Source organism: Drosophila virilis, chromosome 4 (assembly GCF_030788295.1).
Source record: "Drosophila virilis strain 15010-1051.87 chromosome 4, Dvir_AGI_RSII-ME, whole genome shotgun sequence".
Lineage (NCBI taxonomy): Eukaryota > Metazoa > Arthropoda > Insecta > Diptera > Drosophilidae > Drosophila > Drosophila virilis.
Genome location: NC_091546.1, coordinates 18,557,948 through 18,582,353, shown reverse-complemented (window position 1 = coordinate 18,582,353; position 24,406 = coordinate 18,557,948). Strand labels below are relative to the sequence as shown.

The 24,406-nt window shown below is 37.8% G+C and overlaps 2 protein-coding genes across 3 annotated transcripts in view; one reads left to right on the top strand and one right to left on the bottom strand.

Moving 5' to 3' along the window:
* The first annotated feature begins 54 nt into the window (after window positions 1–54).
* Window positions 55–24,406, top strand: part of side-II (sidestep II) — a 90,197-nt gene continuing 65,845 nt past the window's right edge. Inside the window, exons 1-3 of one of the 2 annotated variants that reach the window (XM_032437529.2) lie at window positions 55–186; window positions 370–488; window positions 19,003–19,512. In XM_032437529.2, the coding sequence (XP_032293420.1) occupies window positions 19,314–19,512 (199 nt within the window). In that variant the 5' untranslated portion in view covers window positions 55–186; window positions 370–488; window positions 19,003–19,313. Of the gene's footprint in view, window positions 187–369; window positions 489–7,420; window positions 8,114–19,002; window positions 19,513–24,406 lie in introns of those variants that run through there. The other variant, XM_032437528.2, reaches the window with a different exon arrangement.
* On the bottom strand, window positions 1,444–2,246 carry LOC6628578 (uncharacterized). The gene is made up of 2 exons (XM_002051476.4): window positions 2,111–2,246; window positions 1,444–2,047 (listed from the first exon to the last, which is right to left on the bottom strand). The coding sequence occupies exons 1-2, from the start codon at window positions 2,171–2,173 to the stop codon at window positions 1,556–1,558; spliced, it is 555 nt and encodes a 184-aa protein (XP_002051512.1). The 5' UTR covers window positions 2,174–2,246; the 3' UTR covers window positions 1,444–1,555.

Below are 24,406 nucleotides of genomic sequence, written 5' to 3'. Positions count from 1 at the left end.
CTCAAGCTATTATATAAAAACCTAGCCTTTTAAGCAGAGTCTATGTATATACGCAGTCAACAAATCTAGTCCGTGTGCAAAGATTTATATATATACCGTTTATATATATATCTAAATTCTCAACCATCTCCGAACCCGCCGTCAAGCTGTTCTCTTAATCCATGTTTAAACTTCGTATTTGTGCAGGTAAGCATCTTACTTTGAACCACGTTAAGCCGTACGTATGCCTAATACACTAACAAAAAAAGAAAACGAAGGAATAAAAATGAATTAATTTTATAACTTTAAAAAAAAAAACTCACTTCAAACACAATTTTAACAATAATTATATTTTACATCACACATCTAAAAGTCATTTCAAAATTTCAGCATGTAAAACTAAAAGCATTTGGAAAAAAACATGAACATCAAAGTAATTGGAAACATTTTCATCAAAACTAATTAAACAATATACAAATCATTATTATCATAAATCAACATTATATGGGGTGAGTCATATCTTATATTTATTCTTTTAATATAAAAAAGAAGATCGGTGTTCACCCAGCGCTTGCTGGAATATTAATTGCAGACTGAAATTCTTATGCTCTTGTTGAGGGCATTTATTAGTCTTACTATACGTTTGATATACAAACCAAATCTTCTTAATATCGGACTACCATAACATAAAACTACCATAGGAACAATCTAATGAAAATGTAGGTCTGTTATGAAAGACTTGTGCTTTTAAAGATATCTTAATCAAACTAGACCTTTAAAAAGTTTCACTCTGCTTCTTTCATATATGCAAAATTTGATCAATATCGGACAACTGTGTATAATAGATGCCATAGGAACTATCAGCAGAAAATGGGGAAACATTTTTATACACTTGCAGAGGGTATTAAATATTTTTTCTTTTATATTAAGATACTCAACCAAACTCAGGATTTATTTTCATATTATGCAATTTCCATAAATATGCAAAATATTTAATAATAGGAAATGTCACAGGAGAAATCGTTCGAAAAGTAGGCAAAATAGATACTCTGTTTTCCAAGACTCCTCATTCACGATGTTCACAATTCTCACATGTCTGCAAAATCGTAAGACAAATTCCTACAAGCGTATTATATGTTCGGTGTTCCGCATTTATTTTTACTCTCTTGTTTATTATATGCACCGAAAACCTCTTTTTTATTTCTTGCTGCTTTTTAATTGCGCTTAGAATTGATATTCATTGGTTTTTTTATAAAAAACAATTAGCTTGTTATCGACTCATCAAGTGATATGCCAAATAGTCGAAGCGAAGTCAAAAAAACCCACACCTAAATTAGTCTAAAATATAAGAAAAAACAGATATATAATTTCTTTGGCTACATTTGACAACATATTTTTATTGTCTACAAAATAATGCTCGATTAACAAAGCAAAGATATTGTAAAGTAACTGTCTTTTATTCACAATTTTAGAGTCCCTTAGAATTAAGTATTTTTTTCTTGATATTTCGATTGTAGAATTATTATTCATATTCTTTTATTTACTTTTTCATGCTCTTTATAATTGCGCACATTAATTACATTTGCTCGATACACTTATCGATGTTTGGCAAAAAGTCATTATAGCTCTGCTCCACCTCTTTGGTGGCATCGAGGAAACAGCTTTCCGTATCGGCTGGCAGCTTGGCGATCAGCTTCAGGGTGGTGTTTATCTTATAGGTCAGTTTCATGATGGCCTCAAACAGGCCCAAGAAGCATTTGGAGGTGGTCATTTTGCCATCCTCCTCATCGGCGCAAATTGTGCTATTCAGATGTATGATATCCTCGCACAGGGCTATAATGCTCTTGCAGTTCTTGACAATTTTGGCAATATCCTTGGGTATGGCCGTGCCACAGGCATCGATGGCATCCACATAGTTGGTCGTCGCAAGCATCACCTCAATCACCTCTTTGATGGTGCAATTAACGCCACGCACCGTGGTCAGCGCCTTCTTGAGGGCCTTCTCCATCGACTTGATGAAGCCATAGGCTTCCACCTCCTCAAAGTCAAACGAATCGGCATCGCTGGCCTGAAATAAACCAGAGAGTTTTTCATCCGGCGGCCCCAGTATTAAGTGCTAGATTCCACTGACCGATGAGCCCAGCAGACAGCTGCCGGAGACGAGCAGCAACAGGCAAAGAGTTATAGTTCTCATATTGGGTATATCACGTTGAATGTCTGTTGGGCAACGACGTTTTTCCGCTTTTAAAGAAGTCGTATATCTCTCTGCGGACTCTATCAGTCGAGTGGTTTCATTGTTCACTCTGATTTGTTATATTTTTGTTCTATTAAAATTTAATTTCTTTGATTAGATTTCTAAAATAATCAGCCAAGTTTATTAGCAGCCGCAGCAAGACATACAAGTGTCTGAATTTCCTTTGATAGTTATTTGCTTATCAAGAAAAAAGCTCAATATTAACTCAATTGTCGCTTGTTTGATTTTTAATTAGGGAATACCTTAAAGCCTCTTCTACCAACACCAAACTTTAGCAGTATTAAAAATAAATTATATAAAAAAGTTCCCACGATACGACTCGATCTTGTAACAGACCACAGTGCCTGCAACCGCCACTACTCAACAGGTACATCAACAACTCCGCCTTGATGAGAAAAAAACGAATTAAAATAGCAGCACAGAAGACAATACAACCGTAGTTGCGCGTGAATGTGTGTATATATTTAAAGGATCAATTGCATTAATGCAGCGAAAGCTCTTCGGGTGCGAGCTTTCATCTACACGCAATAAAAGCTTTGCTCTTGAAGATATTTTTCTGCGTAAACTTTGAGTTTAACAAAAAAAAAAAAAAACAAAACAAAACATGAATATAAATCAATTATGTTTTAGCGTGTGCAAATAAATAAAAGCAAATAAAATGTACTTCATATGCACAACTGTAAATAGACAGTTATATTGCCAGACGTAAGCACACGCACACACACACACACACACACTCCAGCACACACACACACACTGCAACACACACGGGCATACACTTCTGTTTTTATCGCACGCTTTTTGGTTTAGTTCCAGAAATCAGGATTTATGACATTTTTATTACAAAAACGAGCGTCGTTTGTTGTGGGCGACTGTAAAAATAATACACAGGACAATGCTGCTGCGGGGGTGTGGCAGGGTTGGCAGTCAGCCCCGCCCGTTGACTTTAAAAATATGCAGCCAGGCGCATCAGAGCCTTAGTTAGACTCTCCCACTCTCTCTCCCACTCTCTCTCACTCTCTCGCTGGCTGAGGCTGAGCCAGCCTTGGCGCCGGTTTCTGATGCCGCCGCATGCAACGGAAGGCGCATAATTCACAAAACAGCAGGCCTGGCCAGGATGGGGCAGGGTATAAGGGTGCTGCTATAAGGACAGCGGGGGAGGAGCGGCTAGCATTTGGCAAATGCAATGCAGAAATCTGTGTACAGGACCTTAGGACGCGTTTTTGACTCTCCATTTTAATATAAACAAATTGCAGCGCCTCTTATTTATGATATTTTTTGCCAAGCTGTTTCTGCTTCTTCCTCCCGTCTGCTGCTACTCCTTCTTCTTCTTCTTCATGTTATGGACAACTGTCGCCAGTTGTTGTTGTTGTTGTTGTTGTTGTTGCAGCTGCAACTGCTGCACTTTTTGGCCCGCTTTGATGTTTTTGCTGCTCCAATAAATATGCTAAAAATATGTTGAAAAAAAAAAACGAACATAAAAATCAACTGTTTTCAATTGAAATTGGAAGAAGTTTTGGTCTTAATTCAAAAGCTTCACATTTTCTTGACAACTCTTAAGTTAGCTTTAAGCTTTTTTTTAGTAAGCCTGAGTTGTTATTGAAAAGTGCTTTTCCATTTAATGAAAATATCTGCAAATAAACTCAGTTATTGAGAAAGTAAATATTTAGTTAGTTGTAAAATGAAAAGATTGGTTCGAGCGACAACCCTTTTCCCTAAGAAAGAAGTAAAAAATAAGAATCCATTCTTTGAACCCCTTTAATGTGTGATGATTGAAACAAATATATTTAAGTAAATGTTATATTCATATTATATTTGCTTGATTGAAACATTTCTAATTATTATTGTCTTTGTTAGACCTTGATTTACCCTTTGAAGCGCATCCACTCTTTTCGGTGGAAAATGGGGGTTTTCAAAAGATGTATATGTATATGTATTATATGTATTATATTCATAGTACATTCAGAAATAAAACATTCCTACTTTTTCATCAGATCTGCCTCAAATTCAAAGAAAGAAATTAAGATTAAGCCACGTTTCACTGTTTCAGGCGAATCCACTTATCTGGGTGGAAATGTAGGTTTTAGTTAATGGGGCTGAGCAAATAAACATGCCATATTATTATATACTGTATTCAGCATTTGGCTTTTCAGCATTAAACTTATTTTTAAAGAAGTTTCTGCAATGGAATTGAGACATGTTTTTACCGTTTGAGGCGAATTCACTGCTCCTTGTGGAAATGGGGATTTAAGATGGCAGGGATAAAAAATGAAACCTATTTAATATGTTATTGGAACACTTTATTTTCCATTCGATAGCTTAAGCTTAAATTCAAAGATCTTTGTAAAATGATCTTTCGCATTTTAAGGCGAATTCACTTCTCTGCGTGAAAATGAAAGTTTTGTCAATTTCAATTGTCATCTGACTTGCGAATGGACTAGAAAATTCTTGAATCAAGTGTATTGATTTCTTTTATTGCTACTATTATTATTTTTGCAATATATATATAATTATTTGCGTTCGACTTAAGTTGTAAATCAACTAATACATTCCAATTGGACTTGGCCGTATAGTTTTACAGTTTTTTTCCAGCCAGTTGCCAATTGGAATTTCTGTCCACTTTTTGGCTTGTTTCGCGGCAGCTCTTTGGATGGCATTAACAATACGCATCAATTTGCATCGATCACTGGGCTAACAATATGTCCAAAAGCGAAACAGAAAGGGCGGAGGGGGGAATAGAGGAAAAAAAAAACGTATAAAATGGCGAGTGGCATGAAAAATAAGATAAATTCCAATGGCAGCTGCGCTAACGAGCGTCTCAGCAAAGGTGGTGACTCCTGGGGAGGGGGTGGGGGTTGGGTTTGATGGCTTAGCTGGGTAGTAGTGGGTGAAGGGTAGGGGGTGTGGCTGGCTGTGTGGGCGAGTGCAATTTTTAGTTTTCTTGTCAAGCGTGGAGCGAACTGTGCGCTGAATAATGCGGCCCGCATTGCATTGTCTGAGCGAGACACAGTGCCTGCGAAAAGTTGACGCCACTTTTGGCTTTTCGCTTAATACAAATGAAAATGGATAAGCTACTAAATGTTGTCATTGTTGTTCTTGTTCCAGTTGTTGTTGTTGTTGTTGCAGCACTCTGCGCATTGACTGCATCAAATGAAATGCGAATGCTGCAAAGAAGCCAGCTGCAAATACTCTGCCCGAAACCCTTCCTTCCCCCGAACCCCTCTTGCTATACTCTAAGCCCGCCTCTGGCCATTTCTTGGCCGTAAATTCTCTTTTGCATTGCTGCCTGGCACATGTATGTGTGTGTGTGTGTGTGTGTGTGTGTGTTTCTCTTCCCCCTTCCCTTCGATGTCAGCTCGAAGTGCATGTGTTTGTCTTTGTTTTTATGTCATTTATTTATTTAAGTCAATTTCGTTGAGTGTGTTTGAGCATTTTGTTGCAATTCGTTTTTTGGGTTTTGCTGCTGCTGCTATCGTTTTGAATACCCTGTAATTAGAATGCTGGCCACGGTGTTGTCTAACTCCTTGCCTGTGCTGAGAAAAGATATTATTCATAAATAGTTAATTAACAATAATAATACATTTAAATATATTCTTTGCTGGGTTTTCTTTTTTCGATGGATTTTTTTTTAATTATTAAACTCAATATTAATTCATTTAAAAATGGTTAATAAATATAATAATTAATTTAATTAATAAGCCAAGCCTTAGTGTAAGCCATCTAAAGAAAGTACAGGGTATCTGAGAGAAACTGCGCTCTTAGTCTACACATGCGAGCACTTCCCTCTATATACAGGGTATTTAGCAGTCGCGCACGCGCCGCAAGTCGTATTTATAGTCATTTTTTGTGACATTTTTTTGTAGCATCTTCTGTGAGAAACTTGATGACAATTTGTACTTTGAGTGATTGCAGCCGCATCGACTGCAGCTGGAACCAAGCGTGAGAGAGACAGGGACAGCAATTTTGGGTGGCAAGCGGTGGGTCGCCGAGGGGGGAAGTGGGTGTGTGTAAGTTCGCTAAGGCAATAAACAAGTGCACTTGTGAGACACGCATACACATGTGCCACACACATGTACATGTGTAAGCATGTGTTATTTAAGTGTGTGTGTTCAGTGTTGAGAAACATTCAAGTTAATTGGCTAACAGTAAAGTGCATTGATTTTAAGTGTGCGAAAACTGATTGTGAGCAGTGTTCTACTACTACTGCTAACAAGCGTATCAATTGTTCCCTTAGATTATTGATAGGATTTGCAGTTTCTGATCTGGCAAAAATTGAATATCTTGTCAATTTTATTTATGGTTAGAGAAAATATGGTTTTGCTTAATTTCGCAACTTACAAAGATCTTGAATCCATTTATGATGCATTAAAAAGGTTGTTTCCATTAAACAGTTTGTCACTATTTTATTTTTATTTTCTTATTTATTCATTTATTATATTCTTTTCTTATTTATTTTATTTCTTAACGCACAGCAGACTTAAAAATGTAAGAGCTTGTTTTAACAGAATCACTTAACATAGCTTTATCTAAGACCACAACCATTTATGCCTATTACCTTCTCTCTCTTATACACGCAAACACTAAGTATTTCACACAGAGGGCGCTTTTGTGTGCTGTTAGTTGCGAGTCTCACAGAGCCAAATGTGACACAATACAACGACGTCGTATGCGGAGCGCAACAAGCATTATGTTAATCAACAGTCCGATGTTAAAATGTGCATAGTAAAAGATCTGCACAACAATTAGATAAACAAACTAATATATATGCATGCATATGTATATACATATATGCGTACCTCGAACTAAATATGTTTGTCTCTTTGGTTTTTAAATCAATTAATTTACAATACAATATATTGTGTTAATTATAAATAAGCTTAATACTATATCCGATCGCATCCTGTTGCTTCTACTCTGTGTTCGTGGCTCAAGCGCTGCTAATAGCCGAGAGCTTTTGCAGTGTCCAATTGCCACTGGCTGTGCGCTGTATTTGGCTTGCTCTCGCTCTCCTTCGTTCGTTTTCCTGCTTCACTCGTATTCAGCATCACGAATGTTCGTCGTATTGTTGTGCCCGTTTACGCTTCGTGCGCCGTCGTCCTCTCGCACGGTCGTTAACAGCGTCGCTTCGCACGCTTCGTGCCTGGCCTGACGATGCTTAACGAAGCGGCTGTTGTCCGTTGTAGCTTTAGTTGAAGCTCAGCCGTCGGAGTGTTTTGAACGTATGCAAAAATGCTGACGCTTGTCTCGCGCATATAAATCGCGTTCACTCGTAAACGGGAATTCGGTAAAACGACGATAAACGCAGCGTAAATCGAAGACAAAAAGAAAAAAAAATAGTAGAAAAAAATAAATACATAGAATAAAACTAAAGGCAGGCAAAATAAAATATATAATAAAAATGCAAATGATGCATATCGTGTACGCGCAAGAAACGGTAAATGTCGCGTGTGTCTAAAGCGCCTAATCAAATGTTGAGAATTTCGAAAGCGCCACATTAACTGTTTTAGTTAAGAAACGCACAGCCCTCCCCCTCCCAGCCCATCCCCCAACCGCAACACTTGTCAAATGCTTTAATTGCTGCGCTCTGCTTTTTGGGCATACATTAAAACGTGTAAACTACAACAACAACAACAACAAAAACAGTGTCTTGTGAGTGTGTCTGTGCGTGTGCGTGTGTTTGTATCGTGGCATTGTAGTTGTAGTGCCGGTTTAACTCCTCGGTCACGTGGCCAAAAGTTTGGGCCATGTTTTGTGCACGCCCAAGCCACTGTTGCCATTGTGCGTGACACAGTCCAGCGGCAATAACAGCAACAACAAAAAAAAACAGCCACAACTAAAGGATTAACACTTTGGAAGGCCAAAACTCAATTTGTTGGCCAGGTGAGTTTTCGCCTAGATCGCATCTAATTCCAGCAGCTGCTTTAAAGCATCAGAGAAAAGCTCAATATTTGTTTGCGACTGTATTTGTTTCGTCCAGTTTCAGTAGCTGTGAAATTGCGGTACTTTAAGCTCTTGTCTCGCTGCGCCAGTTTTTCACTTTCGCACTGTCGACCCCGCCTCTTTGGCTCGTTTCCTTTATGCCCAAGTGGCACTCCGCCACCGTCACCGCCGGCGCCCCCGCTCTCGCTTCCTCCCTCTGGCCGTCGTGTCGATTGCCGTAACTTAAAATGCGCCAACTGACTGCCAAAAAGTTGGCAAAACTTTTGCCTAAAGTTTATTTACTTGTTTTATTATTTTATTCTTTTTTTTTTTAATATATATGTGTCTATTTTTTTTTTGTCTAGCAAGAGGAAGCATGCAAGTTGCCGTTAGATAACCGGCCGTAAGCCCGTTTACAAATGCTCTTCCTCTTTCTGCCTCTCGCTTGTGTTGTGAAATTTTTACATTAGAACAGAAAAAAAAAAAAACATCTTAAGTTTGTCTGAAATACTTGGGCGCATAATATTTAATGTTTTCTCAATTAAATATTATTTTCTCCCTAAGAAAATATTATGAAATGTATACAAACAAGGAAATTGTAGGAAGATAAAAAAAATAATATTTAATATAATTGCACTTAACATTGGGTGTAAAAAGATTTTTTGTATTGCTCAACACTATAAAAAATAGAATAGACGTTGGTTCGATAAATCTAAAATTGTTTGTTGTTTTTTCGAAATACGATTAGAGTGTTAAAATATGTGAGGTGATTATTACAGAAAGTATTTCAAATAGGATGAAAATGTTGATCGAAATAATAAAAAACAATTTGGTTAAGAAAAAAACACTTTATATTGTTTTTAAACATCGAAATATATATTTATTTTCTCGACAAGTAAATTAACTATAAATTTCGTTGCAAGTTCGACTCTTCAAATATTCTCTAGTTAAAAACGGATTTGCTTAGTGTAATCAGGCCTCTGCCCAGTGTTGGTTAATTTTTGGGCCAAATTTTGTTGCCAACTGTTTTGTTAAAGCAAGCGAGTTGGCAACACTCTTAAAACTGCGACGAGCAGCACTCGACACTCCCAGGACGTTGTTTATTAAATTTGTATGTAGCTTTTCATTAGATAAACGAAGGGCAGCTGCTGCTTCTTACTTTCGGGTGTCTTCTGCAGCTGCCTGTCTGACAGCGCCTTTTGCTCGAGTTAGTTAAAGTTTTATATAAATAAATTAGTTAAATAAATAAAAGGCTGCTTCTGTTGTGCTCTTGGTGCACAATTGAAATATGCAAATGAGGCTGGAACAGGGCCAACTTGAAAGCCAGTTGCGACAAATGATCTGGCCAAAACAGGCACAAGGTGCGGGGGCGGTGTGTGTGTGTGTGTGTGTGTTAGCCGATACAGTTAAAAACTTTGTATGCTGCATATTTTGATAAGCTGCTCGTGTCGCACAAATGTCCACAAAATTTTGACAATTTACTCACACAAATACACGCACACACACTCGCACCCTTAGTTAACCCCTGCACACCCACACGCACGCAGAATTTAAGCCCAATGTCCCTGCGGGGGCTTGCATGCGTGTTGTGTGCCAAACAATTGTTGAAATTTATAGCGAAAAGCCAATTACGTCTGCCAGTTGATGGAACAGACAGACAGTCGAGGGTTTTAAGTGGCGCCCACACAAAGGCAGCAAACTGCGGGTGTTTAGTTGACATATATATCTGCATATACATATATATATATACATATATATTACATACTATATATGCGTATAGTCTTTGCAAAGCGAAAAACCAATTTGCGTGTGCTTCGTGTACTTCGGCAGGGCATTAAGCAAAACGCATAAACAAAAGTTACGTATACGCAGAGTTAACCGTTGACGGGTTAATGTGATTTTAATGTACTTTTTAGGCAGCTCCCAACTGAGTACGTGTTTGTGAGTGGAAGGGGAATGGTGAGGGGGAGGTGTGTGTATTGTTTGTAGGTGTAACTGCCAAAGTTTTATGAAATTTCCCATTTAATATACAGACATTAATGTTGGATTTCATTTTAATTTAACCTTTTCAATTTATTAAGCATATTATTTTAGTAGAAGAATTTGCTGTAGTTACATTTAGTGTCTGTTTGTTTGCATGTGATAAACTGTTTTTTGGCGTTTTACCAAAGTTTTGAACTTTCGTTTTAGAATGAAAACTAAAAGCTGGAAAATAAAATTTGTCATGCAAGAATTTGGCAGTAAAATTTTCCTTTATTAATTGTTTTTTAGTTGTCTTTGAATATAAATAAAATATGAAAAAAATTGTAAGTAAATTATGTTGTTTATTAAATGCTTTTAGAGAATATTGCAAATGAAAAGTTTTTATAGACCTTCACATTTTGTGGCTTCATAAAAATAATATATACTTTATCGGAACACCAGAAAATCATAAAAAATATTATATGTGCCTTATATGAAATGAAAAGTATTAAACTTGTATTTACCTGGCAATAACAAACAATAACAAAAGAATGCACAGCAAATATAATCAAAAATGATCTCCGCTCGACAGAACAAAATCAAATCAAATTTTGAGGTTGAGCGGAATAGGGGTGCTGTCTGGTTGAGTAGGGGGGCAGGGTGGTGGAGGGGTAGACAGTATTCAGTATTTGTAGTATTTCATTTTGTTTTCGGCTTTGCGTGCTGCGCGGTTGCCACAACAATGGTGGAAAAATGCGGCACGCTTTGAAATCAATCTTCCTAATGACAGACGGGCAACAATGACAGGAGGGGGGAGGGGGGAGGGTCGAGGGGCACCTGTAGACACGTGCGCTTGCGTTTTCATGCTCAAGTATCTGGCACTTGTAACGGTAATCGATCTGAGCAACAGCCACGCCCACAACAACAGCGGTTAGCATGAATTGGCGGAAAAAAACAAAAAAAAAAAAATGAAATGAGAAAAAAAAACAAATAAAAGCAACAGTCCGTGTGCACCCTTTTTTTAGGTGATGGATGGAGAGGGGGGAGGGGTAAAAAGTAGCCCCAACCCGAGAAAAACGCGAGGCTTTCACTTGAAATTGTGATAATGTGTGAGACTGTGCGCGTTTACGGATTGTACAAAAATTGCTCAAAATATGTTAAGCCCAAGTTTATAAATATATTATTTTGTTTATTTCTCATATATATCTCTGTATAAGACAAAGTTTGCCTTAAAATGAATTGAGCTTTTTTCTGCTGCAAAAAATTTAAGTTTTATGTTTTTTGTTTAAAATTGCCTGAAAATGAAGATACCATTTTTTGCATAAGTTCAAATTTCTTGAAAACTAAGTTGGCTTCCTTTTGCTTAAAAAACTTAAAATTCATAAATTATAATATTCCTTGGTTTATTTTATGAATTTTTTAATATTTTTATGATCACATTCGTATTTGTATGTTTTGCAAGATTAGAATATTTATTTCCTCTTCTTCTTTCTTTTATTAAAACACAAAACGTTGCGCACGAGTTTTCAATGCAATTTATTTAGGCATAATCCGAAGTAATAATACTTAAAATTAATAACTTTATTGATGTAATTTCTCAAGTATTTTACATTTTAATATATTTGAGCCTTAGCTCATATCAATTTGTATCTGAGCCTCTAAAACGGAGGACATTGGCTTGTTTTTCTGCTTCTTGCTATTGATTGCATTTCAAGCTGTTTTTATTTTATTTTTAATATTTTTATTTATATTGTTGGTAAAAGCAAAGTCAAACGTGACATAACAAAATGTTAAGAAGAGTTTTTTGTGTTTTTGTCAAAACCAAAAACTTGGCGAATTTTTTAATGCAATATTTTTGCTTGTAATATCTGCACGGTTTTATTTTTAAAATAATAATTGTTAATTAGGGAATTTTTGTGAGAAATAAATAAGGAAAAGTAATTCCTTTCTGTCTGATATTCACATTAAGTTTGCCTGTGAACACATTTTCACTCGAATTTATTTTCTTAAATGTAAGGAAATACATGAAATTTCTTAGATTTTGTATTTGGTAAGAAAAGTACTTAATAATCCATGCATAATATTCAATTTGAAATACTTTTGACGACAAATTGTAAAGCGCGAAAAAAAACGAGCTCGTAAATGATATTTTTTCATTAATTTATTTTGCCTGGCCAAGAAATCGAAACAGCCAAAGGAATCAATCAGGCGAAAACCTTTAGTATCAAATACACCAAATCAAACAGATGCCGCACACAAAGAAGGCGCAAATATATACCTGTGCACACCTTCGCCTACACACACAGAGTGAGGATTTAATGTGAAGTTCGCCTGTTTCAATAAACTTATGCAAATATTCAATTTGAAGAATTCGTTTTTTCTTGCCTTTTCTTGACAAATGATAAGGCCAAACAAAAGGCAGCCAGGCAAACAAACTTTTCACGCCCAGGACATGCGGCCAGAAGGACGAAGAAGCAGCAGCAGCAGCAGCAGACAGAGACAGAAGCTGGGAAAAAAGGATGTGCCGCATTTGCTTATCAAAATTAAAATGAAACCACAAAAAATCGAGATCCCAACTGAATGGGGGGAAGTCATAAAGGCGGAAATGCAGAGGTCTAAAAGTTTTCAGCAGGTTTCCATCATGCAGCACACACAGAGACATACATACATATATATATATATATATATAAATATATATATGTTTATTTATATGTATAAATTGCGAAAGGACTGCGTGTCCTGGCTTGGGTGCTTTCTTTAAAAAGGAACCCATCGCTGTGCACAAAGTAAATTTCAATTTAACCTTCATCGAGCAAAACTCATTTATATTTATAAATGCGCCGACAACGCAGCGGCGAAAACACAGGAAACGAATATAAATAAATGCCAAACTGAAGAAAACGAAACCAACGAGCAGACAGAGGCAGCGAGAAAGAGAGAGAAAGGGAGAGAGAGAGAGAGAGAGGCTGAGACAGAGAACTCAAAATGGCCATAAGAAAATACAGGCACAATAAATAAACTGCGTGTGTCTGCTGCCATCATAAAAATACACAAAAAAAAAAAATACAAATGCAGCAAAGCAAAACAAATAAACGAGAGAAAGAGAGAGAGAGAGAGAGAGAGAGAGTAGAGAGTGAGGAGAGCGCAATGAGCACAGGCATAATAATAAAAGTACAGAAGCAGGCGTCGAAATGAGCGACAGGCCAAAAGGATAAAAATCCATCAAACTTGCAGATAAGCCAAAATACGAGATGAGTTCCGAACAACGCCACGCCCGCCGCCCCCCTTCTGCTGTGGCACCTGACCACCCCGACTGCGCCTACGTCCGCCCAGCAGCAGTTCCAGCTCAGCAAACTTAACTCATAAAAGGCGCAAATATTCGCAAAATTCCCCGCTCCACAGCCTAGCAAAAAAAAAAGGAAGAAGATGTTTCATTTCGTTAATACACGAGGCTCATCATTGAGAATGGGCAAACCCAAAGGATCAAGTAACAAAACGGAACGCAACGGAATGGAACAAAATAATACTGTAAATGAAATGCTGGCATCTTATAAACGTAACGGTAAACTGATGATTCTGGCAAATGGGCAACGCTGTCAGCAAAAAAAAAAAAAGAAATAGAAAAAAAAACAGAGCACATTTAGAAATTTTTGCCAATAAGGGAAAGTAAATATCTAGTTAGTTAGTTAGTTGAGTTATCTGGGAGATCTACGAAGGGATTTGGTTTTTCATTCTTTAAGAAACTTTTAAGAAATTGACCAAATGCGTCGATAGAACGAAAAGAATTATACAATTTTCTGAATATATAAGCTTAAGGTAAAGTAAGTTTTAGGTTTATTCAAGAGAAGCAGTTCCTTGAATTTATGTCATTTTGTATTTCCGTCTGTCTCTACGTTCCTCTGCTCGTCTTATTGTCGATCTCTTAATCTATAAGAGATAGAGACACGAAATCTTGATATAGGTGCTTAAAGTATCCTCGATAATCGCTACATATTAATGCCGAAATTCTGTCTTGTGATTAGAAAAGTGTAGACACATCAAGTATCTTTCAGTTTATAGACATTCTCAATTGCTTAAGAGCTCAAAAAAAATTAGTATTTGTTCTTATATTGTACAATTATTATTTATATTCTTGTATTATTAAAACTTCTTTTTCTTTTTTTTTACTATTATTATTTTTAATTTATTTTTCTTTTTTATTTTATTAACTTAAGCCCTTTATCTGTCTTGTTGTTTATTTATCAAAATTTGAATAATCTATTCGAGCTCAAAAATACTTTTAAGTATATTCACGGCTGTTGCAAGCAAATTATAGCCTTAATTTAGAGCCCAACTAAATGAATAATAGTCGTAAATATTTATGAATAATTTGCCCAGATAGCTCACAAAAATGCAATACAATATACATTTGGTTATTGTCTTTTTTTTTTGTTCTGCTGTCACTTCTTACGTTTATGCCAAATTTCGAGGCAATATTAAAAACGATTTCATTTCATTTGGTCAAGACCGCAAGAGTCGCAACGCACAGACAATAAGTAAGGCCAATAAATAAGCGAGTACTCATCCAATGCTCCCCCCTTGGCGCATATGTGTTTATATATATGTATATATATATATGTGGATAAGCGTGACGCGGGGCATAAATGTTCGGGAACAGCAGCTGCATATAGTACATATAAAAAGTTCGGCGGCTTAAGCGCCTGGCCATAAGTCAAGCCACGAATCGGTCCACGCGTCCAGATTCCGCAGTGTGTCCACAATGACGATAAATCTCATCGACACTAAAAATCAGATATATGCGCTATATGAGCCGAGACCAGCGGCAAGTTATGGAGACGGCAGAGATTGAGGGATGGAGAAATGGAGTGCGGACCAGGGTGGCTTGGCGGTTGTGGTGGGGGTGTGGGTAATGCCATTTATATGTCGCCATTAATGTCGTGTTATGAAAGTAATTTTCTTAAATTCGCATATTAAACGTTTTGGCCATTAATAATGAAGCAGCAGAGAGGAAGAGGCGGAGAGGGCGACGCTTGGGCACTATAATAAAAGCAGTGGACAGAGGAAAGCGAAAAGCGAGGAATGCGAGGAAAGAAGTTAAACAAGGAAAAGCGAAAATAACAAATATGAAAATGCTGTGCATGTTCCAAATGATCGCTTCAATAACCACAAAAACCATAAGAAACAGCGCCAGCAGCGAGTGAATGAAGTGAATGAATAAATGAATAACGCTCCGAATGATGCTACCCATGGATGCATGAATATGGCATGATGGACTACAGTACACACACACACACACATACAGCTTAGCCTTGGCACATGATAAAAATTTATTTAGTTAGAGAGCAAATAGAAAAGCATGAGACTAGCGGGAATAATAAAGTACAACGTGAAGCTGGAGCTGCAGCTGGGTTACGTTTTGGCCGGGCAGCAGGAAATGCCGAGGCAGCTATTGATGCGCCATTGTCTAGAGTGGTTAGGCAAACACGCACACACACACACACACACACACACACACTCATTCATATATATATATATATACATGTGCTTGGGCTATATGAGTGCATGTCTGCGGCAAACGCTAGACGAGCGTCCATTTCAGTAGCTGCTGCCTGACTGGGGCTGCCTACATGCAGCAATAAAATGTGTCTATCAAATGTTGCCCATTTCCATTTTGTCCTATTCCTTTTGACCCAAAAGCGTAGAGTATTACAGGATAATTTCATTCGTTGCCTTGGCTTTAGCCAAAAAGAAAGAAAGAAAAAAAAACGCCACCTTATTTTTTGTTGCTTAAGTTTTTTCTCATTTTAAACGGAAAATATTTCTTTCAATATTCGCTTCCACTTTTAATTGCAGAATTTTTTTTTAATCTTAGCATTTTGGTCTGAGCAAAACATTTGATACATTAAAAATGTTTATTTTCCAAATTTTTAAACGGAATAAGAAATACAGACTTCGTTTGCTATTATTCATTATTTTCTCAATGGATTAATTAATACAAAAAACTATGTTCAACAGTTTCCACAATCTTTTTCTTAGCTATATAATTTATAATTATGATATATTATTTATTATTATTATGAATGACCCTTAAATATTACGGTATTTCTTTATATATTCTAACTTTTCGCCCTTTCCCTTTTTATTGAAGGGCATACACAGTTCGTCTTTAAAAATGACTGCACTTTTGTTTTGCATTGCTTTGGCTGTGGTCGCCTTTCCTGTTGCTGTTTGAATGTTTGTCTATCGGTCGGTGGGTCGTTTGGTCCGCAGTCCGTTCGCCTGCTCGCCCGCTTGGCCGGCCGACGTTTCCGTTTCCGGCGCCTGTACGCCATGTTGATTTTGCCTGGCCCTTTGTTGTTGTTGTGTTTGTTTCGTGCTCTGTCTCTGTCTGTGTGTGTGTGTGTGTTTTTGTGTTTGTTCTCTGGGTTAATGTGCGCACTCGACTGTGCGCAAATTGCTCAAGTGTAGTTGAAGCTGTCCATTCAGTTTTTATTCTCATATTGTGCGATATTTAAAAAAAAAAACCTAAGCACAAATTTCTCATACCTAATTGCCGTCGGCCCATTAGTTTTATCATCGTCATCAGCAGCATCGGCAGCAGCGGCAACATCATTATTAACAATGCTTTTTATCATCATCATTATTATCATCTGGGGCATTATTATTTCACTCTCACAATGGCACCTTTCCCATTGTTGTGCCTTGTGCCTTGCGCTTATCTGACGGCCATTTGGTCGCTTATTGCAATGTCTTACATTCTTATCATTATTAACGCCTCCCTCCCATAACCATGCCCGCATCTATTCGCCATATACCGGCCCATGCCCCATCCCGCACCCCTTGTGCTATTCTATTCCAGTGACGACACTCGGCGGGCACGTTGACAAAATGACAATAGAAACAGAAGTGGCACGAGCAACAAAATTGGAAACTAACAGACACGTCCCCAATACGAATTCTCATTGCTCTTTTTGAAATTTAGAAATTGTAGAAATGTATGTTGTTTACCCTTTGGCAGTGTTTAAGACTCCTTTAGCGCAATAAGAACATCTTCAGATGATCCTAGAGTCTTCTCAATCACACGACACGTGCTTAATACCCTAATGCTGGTAGAGTATCTAGGAAAAAAAGGGTCAGGTAAACTTAAAAAATTGCCCAGGTTGCGTTTCTATTGATTTGCCGGCGACTTTTCTTATTTCGTTCGCTGCCTTCCCTCTCAGCCAAACCGGGGAGCAACCCATTCACAATATTATATCATTGCTTAGACTGTGAACCTTTTGGCCCTTTGGCGTGTTGTATCTGTTGCAACCTTCTCATGGCATCCTCCTTTGTGTCTATTTATTAGCGCTACCTTTCGCTTGTCAGCATTTCTTTTACCTTTTCAACTCCCTTCTTTTTGTTGTTGCCAAGTTTGTTGTCAGCTTCATTTTGTATTTGCAAATCATCATTATTATTTGCATCTGAGCATTTTTATAGAATTTTTTTTTAACACGTTAAGATATATGAGTGGCTTTTGCCTTTTTTACAATGTTTTTTTTTGTCGTGTGTCAAATTTTGGTACCTTAATTTTTATGTTAGTTATTTTCTTTTCTTCTTCCTTTTTTTGTTGTGTGCAGCATCCCCTTTGAATTCTCTCTGGCCCCCACGGCAACATTTTTATCGAACTCTGGCAATCTACTACGTCTAAGGAGGGGTTTTCAGGTGGGCTAAGAGAAGGGGGGAGGGGGCGTTGTTAAGGGACTTGCCGGAAATTGTAAATTTTTGTTTGTTGCCGCGTCGTGGCTTTATCTGCGCCAGCTACTTGGGAATGGAAATGCGATTGCGAATGGTATTTGGATGCCATACAAAGAGCCTCTGTGAGTGTTTTGAGTGTACTCAAACTCGTACCATATGCGAATATCATTGAGTTAGTTGTGTGTTGGATATGGAAACCAAAGAAAGGAACTCTTATTGCGCTGATTATTGAAAGGAAAACTGAATTCAGTGCAACTTAAAGAAATTTCAATACATTTCAATGTGTGTATACTTGATATTCGAGGAGAAAGATATATGACTAAATGCTGCTACTTTTGACATGGGTATCCTTTTTATTCATTGGGTCTGACAATTTGTGAACAGTTGCGAGCACAATAATTTATGAATATATATATATTTATACTTTATATATTTTATTTATATATTATATCATGTAAGTAATTATTATCCTTATTATACCAAATTTATTGCAGCTAATGAAAAACAGTTTTAATAATCTAGAAAATTGGCAAAGATTTAAAAGTATTTAAAATTTTTTTTTATTATTAATTTTTAGCTTGTTTAATATGTTATTATTTGTGGTAGACCTTATTTGGGAATTAGAGACCGTCCCGTTTGCCGAGATTCTCTCACGTATTATTATTACCCCGGTCAATTGTGGACTCTTAAGCTAGGAATAATTTACTTTTATTTTCTTGAATAAGCATAAATTAAATATATATCTTATGCTTTTGACATATATTTTAAACAACTTGAAAAGTTGCTGGCCTTAAGGAATAGGAATGGAAAAACTTTTTCAACAAGTTGACAAACTGAACAGTTGCTTCAAAAATTGTTCATTCCAATGTGGCTTAGCTCTAACTTCTCCTGGGTTAGAGCACGCTTGTGTGCGTGTGTGTGTGTGTGTGTGTGTGTGGATGTGTTTGTGGGTGTGAGTGTGCGTATCTGCGCCTTACAACTCGATAATTGCGGCTTCAATTTGACTTTAACGAAAACTTTCACAACTTTTTAACTAGCTACCGCCCAAAGAAAGCCTTCCTCCCGCCCAGCCAACATTCTAAAATAAACTTTTCAACGTACTCAACTGATGGTATTTTTTTTTGTGTTCCTTTTTTTCTCCGATTCTCTTATAGCTGCTGCCGGCGCGGCGCCATCGAAATGTGCTACTACCACTAGACAGAAGCTGTGGCCGCAGCAGGTGGAGCAGAGGGGAGTGAGAAGTGAAGCATAAACTGGCAGCCAGACGGGCCAAAACTGCAGCTGCGACTGGCGAAATCTGCAAACCAAATCCAACTTAAGTCACATCAAATTAAAATCAACAAGCGGCGCACAGAAAAAGCAAGCAAGCAAAAAAAAAAAATAGAAAAAAATATTAGAAGGAAGCCAACTGCAGCTTTTGGCCAAAAGAAATTACAAAAACGAAAAAGTAAAATAGGAGCAGCGCATGAAAATGAAGTGCAATAAAAGTCAAATGGCCACGTTAACAATGTGGAAAATTTTTATGGCTCTGGCGCTCGTAATGCCGGTCACATTAGCGCACCAGCATTCCATGGCCGGCGGAGCTGGCGGCGTCGGTGGTTCTTCTGGACACGGCGGTGCCATGGGCATGGGCGCTGCCTCTGGACTCGGAAAAGAGGCACACGGTAAGTTTGCACGCTGCTTTGTTTGTTGTTTTCTTGATTATTTTAAATGGTCGTCCAGCGGACTGCAACGGTGCTGCAAGGACTGCAGGGTGGAGGGGGGGCTGCCAGGTGGCGCCAATAAATAAATTTAAATATTTAACTAACTCGTATTCAGGAGCTTGCCAAAAACTTTAACACCTCGTTGCCACAGCTCCGAAATGGGGCTCACAGCTTGCAACTTGCAACTTGCAAGCGGAGCACGTGGTTGCTGCTCTGCGTCCTGCCATGGCACGTGTCCGGGCATTTATGATTTCATTTCGCTTTGTTTTTGAGCTTTTGAGCTGCGCCTGCTGCACTTTGTTCCACCTCATTTCCATTGCCTTAGCCCAGACACTCACTCTCGCTCGGCTGAGCGATAAAGGCTCCACTTGCTCGTCTAAACTCTCCATTAGCACAAAAAATACGCTTATGGAATTTAAAAGAAAAAAAAAAAAAACATGTCAGCAAACGAATCATGGAACTTGAATATACTTAACAAATTTAATTTGATTAATATAAATGCTGATTAAAGCTCCGCTGTTCGGTAAGGTTCGGCGTATGGTAATACATAAATGGATTTGGGTGTTTGAACCAGTGCTTGGCTCGACATGCTGTCTTGTTTAGTTGCATTTAGCTGAGTACATTTAAGTACTCGCAGCTGGAAAATACTAATGATATAATCATTCATGATATTTATTGAAGGTCTTTTCTGGAATAACCTTTTGATTAAGTATATTTTTTGATTAAAATTCTGTTTAACTAGCCTCCGAGTATTTTTCCCAATTGTCGCAATTTCTGTTAATATTATTGCCCCATCGATCGCACATAAATCATGCTTATTAAATTGATGTCGCGGCTTTAACTGCGGCTCGGTTTATGCGACTTATTGTCTTTTAGCATTTACTTAGGTTTATTTTCATCCAATCTACCGCCTTGCCGCGAAATAAGCGTAAAGGACAAACACACACAAGATGTCAACGTAATCGCAATAAAAGTAAAATTTACCATTTTGCTTGTTGCTTGTCGTTTCGCTCGACTTTTCCTCCGCCCTCTCTCTTTCTCTCTCTCTCTCTCTCTCTCAACCCGTTACATGTTGTGTGTATTGTATAATAATAACATAAAATAATTTATGGTACATGAAAGTCACAAAAATGCTAGTCATGCCTTTGGCCCTTTGCTGTCCCCACAGCCTCCACCCTCTCCCACATACTTGTACTCTACTCTGCTACCAGAACGGGCTCCATTGGAGCTGTTGGCACTGGCAGCAGTTGGCAACTCGTTTCGGCCGGCTCTTTACAATTTTGTAGCATGTTTTTGGGTGCACCATACACACAAATACACACACACACACACAAGCACACACGCTTATGCACACTCCCACTCTTCTACAACAAGTCGTAATTTCTATGCCTGACTTCGCGTAGTATCCCACAAGAATAGAAAAAATCAAGTAGGTACGTTGAAGCCGGGTGCACACAACTACGTAATACTCTGTTCACAGTTAAAAGCCAACTTAATCAGATAAAATTTTAAATCGAATTACTTTGTTGAAAATCTACAAAGGATATCTGTATTTGCGAGTATGACAAATCTTATCTAATCTCACTTTTAAGCTCTGTATCGAAGATAGTAGTATATATATATAATATAAAAACCAATATACCCTTAAAAAAAAAAACAGATTCAAATAAGGGAGAAAGACTTTTATTCGGTATGAATTTTAGCATTAAACAAATACATCCTTTAGCTAAGAAAACTGAGATCAACTTTAACTTTGTATAAAATGTGCACAAGCCAATAAACCCTTTACAAAATAAAAAAAAGAGTATAGTAAGGGGGAAAACCTTCATTATGTAAAAACATTTTAACGAAGCGAGTACACCCTTTAAAAAGTGCTTAGTAAAGTTAAGGAGGCATAAAATTCTACACAAACCGAATATACCCCTTTAAAAATAAAGAACAGCGTATAATAAAGGACAAAAACTTGAATTCTGTATAAAATTTTTGGGCAACAAGCTGCGCTTTTCTAATGGCAGCAGCGATGCGTCCTGCGTCCTTTGTAATGGAAACTGCGTTGCGTTCGTATCCTTGTCGCCTTGGCTTCAAGGCGTTTGCGCGCATTCGCGTTTTTGGGTCTTTTGTTTTAAAGCTTTTGCTTTGAATCCTTTTGAATTTGAGGCACGCGCTGCATTTGATTTTGGCGAAATTTTGCCGCTCGACGTGAAATTCACAAATTCTGCGCTCGCCGCGCACAAAGACTCTAAAATGCAGCGCTGCAGACAAAAAGGACCTGCCTGGCGGTGTCCTTTGTGCCCGAGCACGTAAATTGTGCAGATAAGCGGCGTAATTTGCTCTTTGTCTCGACACGCCATAATAACTAAAAATTATTCAGCTCCAGGGCTTGCCCGACTCGCAGATACTCCTTGATGAAGACTATTTTCCCAAAATTAAATTCATATTTTAAATAAATTATATACAAGCTCAAAAGTCAACAGAGTCAATATACAAAATGTTCCTATTTGCTTATAAGATTATCCTTAAAATATAAAGCAAGAATTTTTCATGCTCGTATTCTTTGTGCTTCCACTCAGAGTTAAGAAAGTTCAAAAGTTTTTGGAATCTAAGAGATTTGCCATGGGTATGCCAGACCATTAAATACTCCTTAAAAATATGACACACTGCATTCTTTATTTTAATTTAAATTAAACTGAGTTAAATGCAACTAAAACTGCTAGTTAAATGCACACATATGTCTGAGCTAAACTAGTCGATGTTGCTTAATATGTATTTTCCTGTTTGCCAAAGGGTATTTTCAGTCGTTGAGAGTAAACAGAATATGTTGCAGCTGCCTACAAATTTACAACGCTATTAAATTACAACTCACACCCAACAGACACTTTAATGTCTTGCAGATGTTTTCCGGCTCGGCTCGTTTTAAAATATCCCGAAAAGGGAAAACTTTTAACCCCCCGCACATACACACACACAGTCTCTTCCTCTCTCGTTCTCTCGCTGAAATTTGTAGCTTCACTCTTAATTAATTAAAGCCGCAGGTGGGCAACATGAAACACCTGCCAACCGCTTGTCAATTCATCTCAGTGGTAATTAAAAATTCAATGAAAATTCGTCACCAGACCTAACGTCAACTTATTTTATTAGCAACTCCGACAGGCATTGTCTTGGCCAGAGATTTTGCCAAAGATTTATAGTTTTAGCTCGTCAGCTGTCAAGGCAAGGCCTAAAACTTGAGGCATTCCAAATAAATTACTTTAGCTAGGAAAATTTCAAAAGTTTTGTATACGAATTGAATACTTAATCCCAAGATAAGTCCCAAAATGCGACTACTATATATTATAGTTATTCTGGGAGTAATCGTCTGAAGATTGAGTTATTTTTTGAATATATCCTTTTTGTGGCCACGTATTAAATATTTATACAAAAATGTCATCTGTAGATACTGGTTTTTTTTTTTTCGGATCTTTATATGTGTTTGTTTGTTAATCTCAAATGCAATTATCAAGTGCCCAAATAAGTTGTTGTCTTTGCTGTTTGTTTTATATGCTGAAAATCCGCAAAATCCACTCACGATGCGGGCCAGCACAATGGTTAAGCTGCCTCCCGCAGGAATGCACCTGTACAAACTAAACACTGGCCAACAAAAACAAGAGAAAAAGGGCAACCAGCGCACGAATAACAAACACGTGCTCATTTTTGATGACAGTTCTTTTTTGTTTCTTTGCGCTTTTTTTTTTTTTTCAGTTATTCATGTTGTTTTTATACCCTGTAACCCCGTGCAGTGGTTGAGCAAAGGCCTCAACAGATTTAGAGTTTGAGCATGATTTCGTTTCGCTATTCGCCAGATTCTTTTTTGTATATTTATTACCAAAAAGTTTTCAATTTAAGTCAATTTAATTATAGCTTCGATATTCTTTACTTTATTAAAAAAAAAAAAACGCTTTGATTTCCGAAGCAGAATAATTTTAGTTTAGTTTAGTTTAGTTTTTGTTTTTTTCCACACAGCTTTGTCTGACAGCACTGATAGGCGTCTTACAGGGTATCTCCCAGTTGGGCATGCTTTTTTTTTTCATATATTTTTTTCGCATGCCACAAAGTTTGTGCGGGTAACTGCGGCGACTTCTCCCGGAGGCGCCAGCCAACTGCTGCACTCAACATGTTGACAAGTTTTTCGGTTTGTGCGGACAAACTTAGCAAATGGCCAACTGTCAGTTGGCCACTCACTCAGTCAGTCAGTCCGCCATTCAGTCAGTCAGTCAGTTAGTCAGTCAGTTAGCTAGTCCCTCGACTCAGTCGCTGTTTACTGTTACACGTTGCATACTTTTAGGCGCACGCTTAGCTGCATTGCATTACGGCAACAACTCGTTGCACGGGCTCGCTCACTTGTTCTCCCTTTCTCTCGCTCCCTCTCTCTCGCCCTCTCTTGTTTGCTCTCTCGCCACGAGATTTATTATGGCCTGCTTGTGCTTCGTCTCTTGCTGCTGTTGCTCGTGTTGTTGTTGTGGATTTTGCTTCGTGTGATAAAATGCTTGACACTTTTCTAAACGGCCAAAGTTTTTGGCTGGCAAGAGATTGTCGTTTACTGCTAACACACCCGCACCCGCACCTGCACCCGCTCTTGCATTGCACCCCTCACTCAAATTTATCTGCGCAGTCTGCAGCTACTTTTTAATGTGTTATAATGCTTGTCTCTCTCGCTGCCAACGACACCCCCCAACCCCTTTAGCTGCTGCTGCTGCTGCTCAGCGTCTTGTGTCTTTGCAGTTTGTTGACATTGTCTGGCTTACAGAGCGCATAAAGTGGAAATGATTTACGCAGTTGCCCACTCGCATGCATGTGTGCGTTTGTATGTGCATGCATT

Coding starts and splice junctions, on each gene's coding strand:
- LOC6628578 (XM_002051476.4), bottom strand. CDS start 2,173: ATGAGAACTATAACTCTTTGCCTGTTGCTGCTCGTCTCCGGCAGCTGT. Junction 2,048..2,110: donor GCTGTCTGCTGGGCTCATCG/GTCAGTGGAATC, acceptor GGTTTATTTCAG/GCCAGCGATGCCGATTCGTT.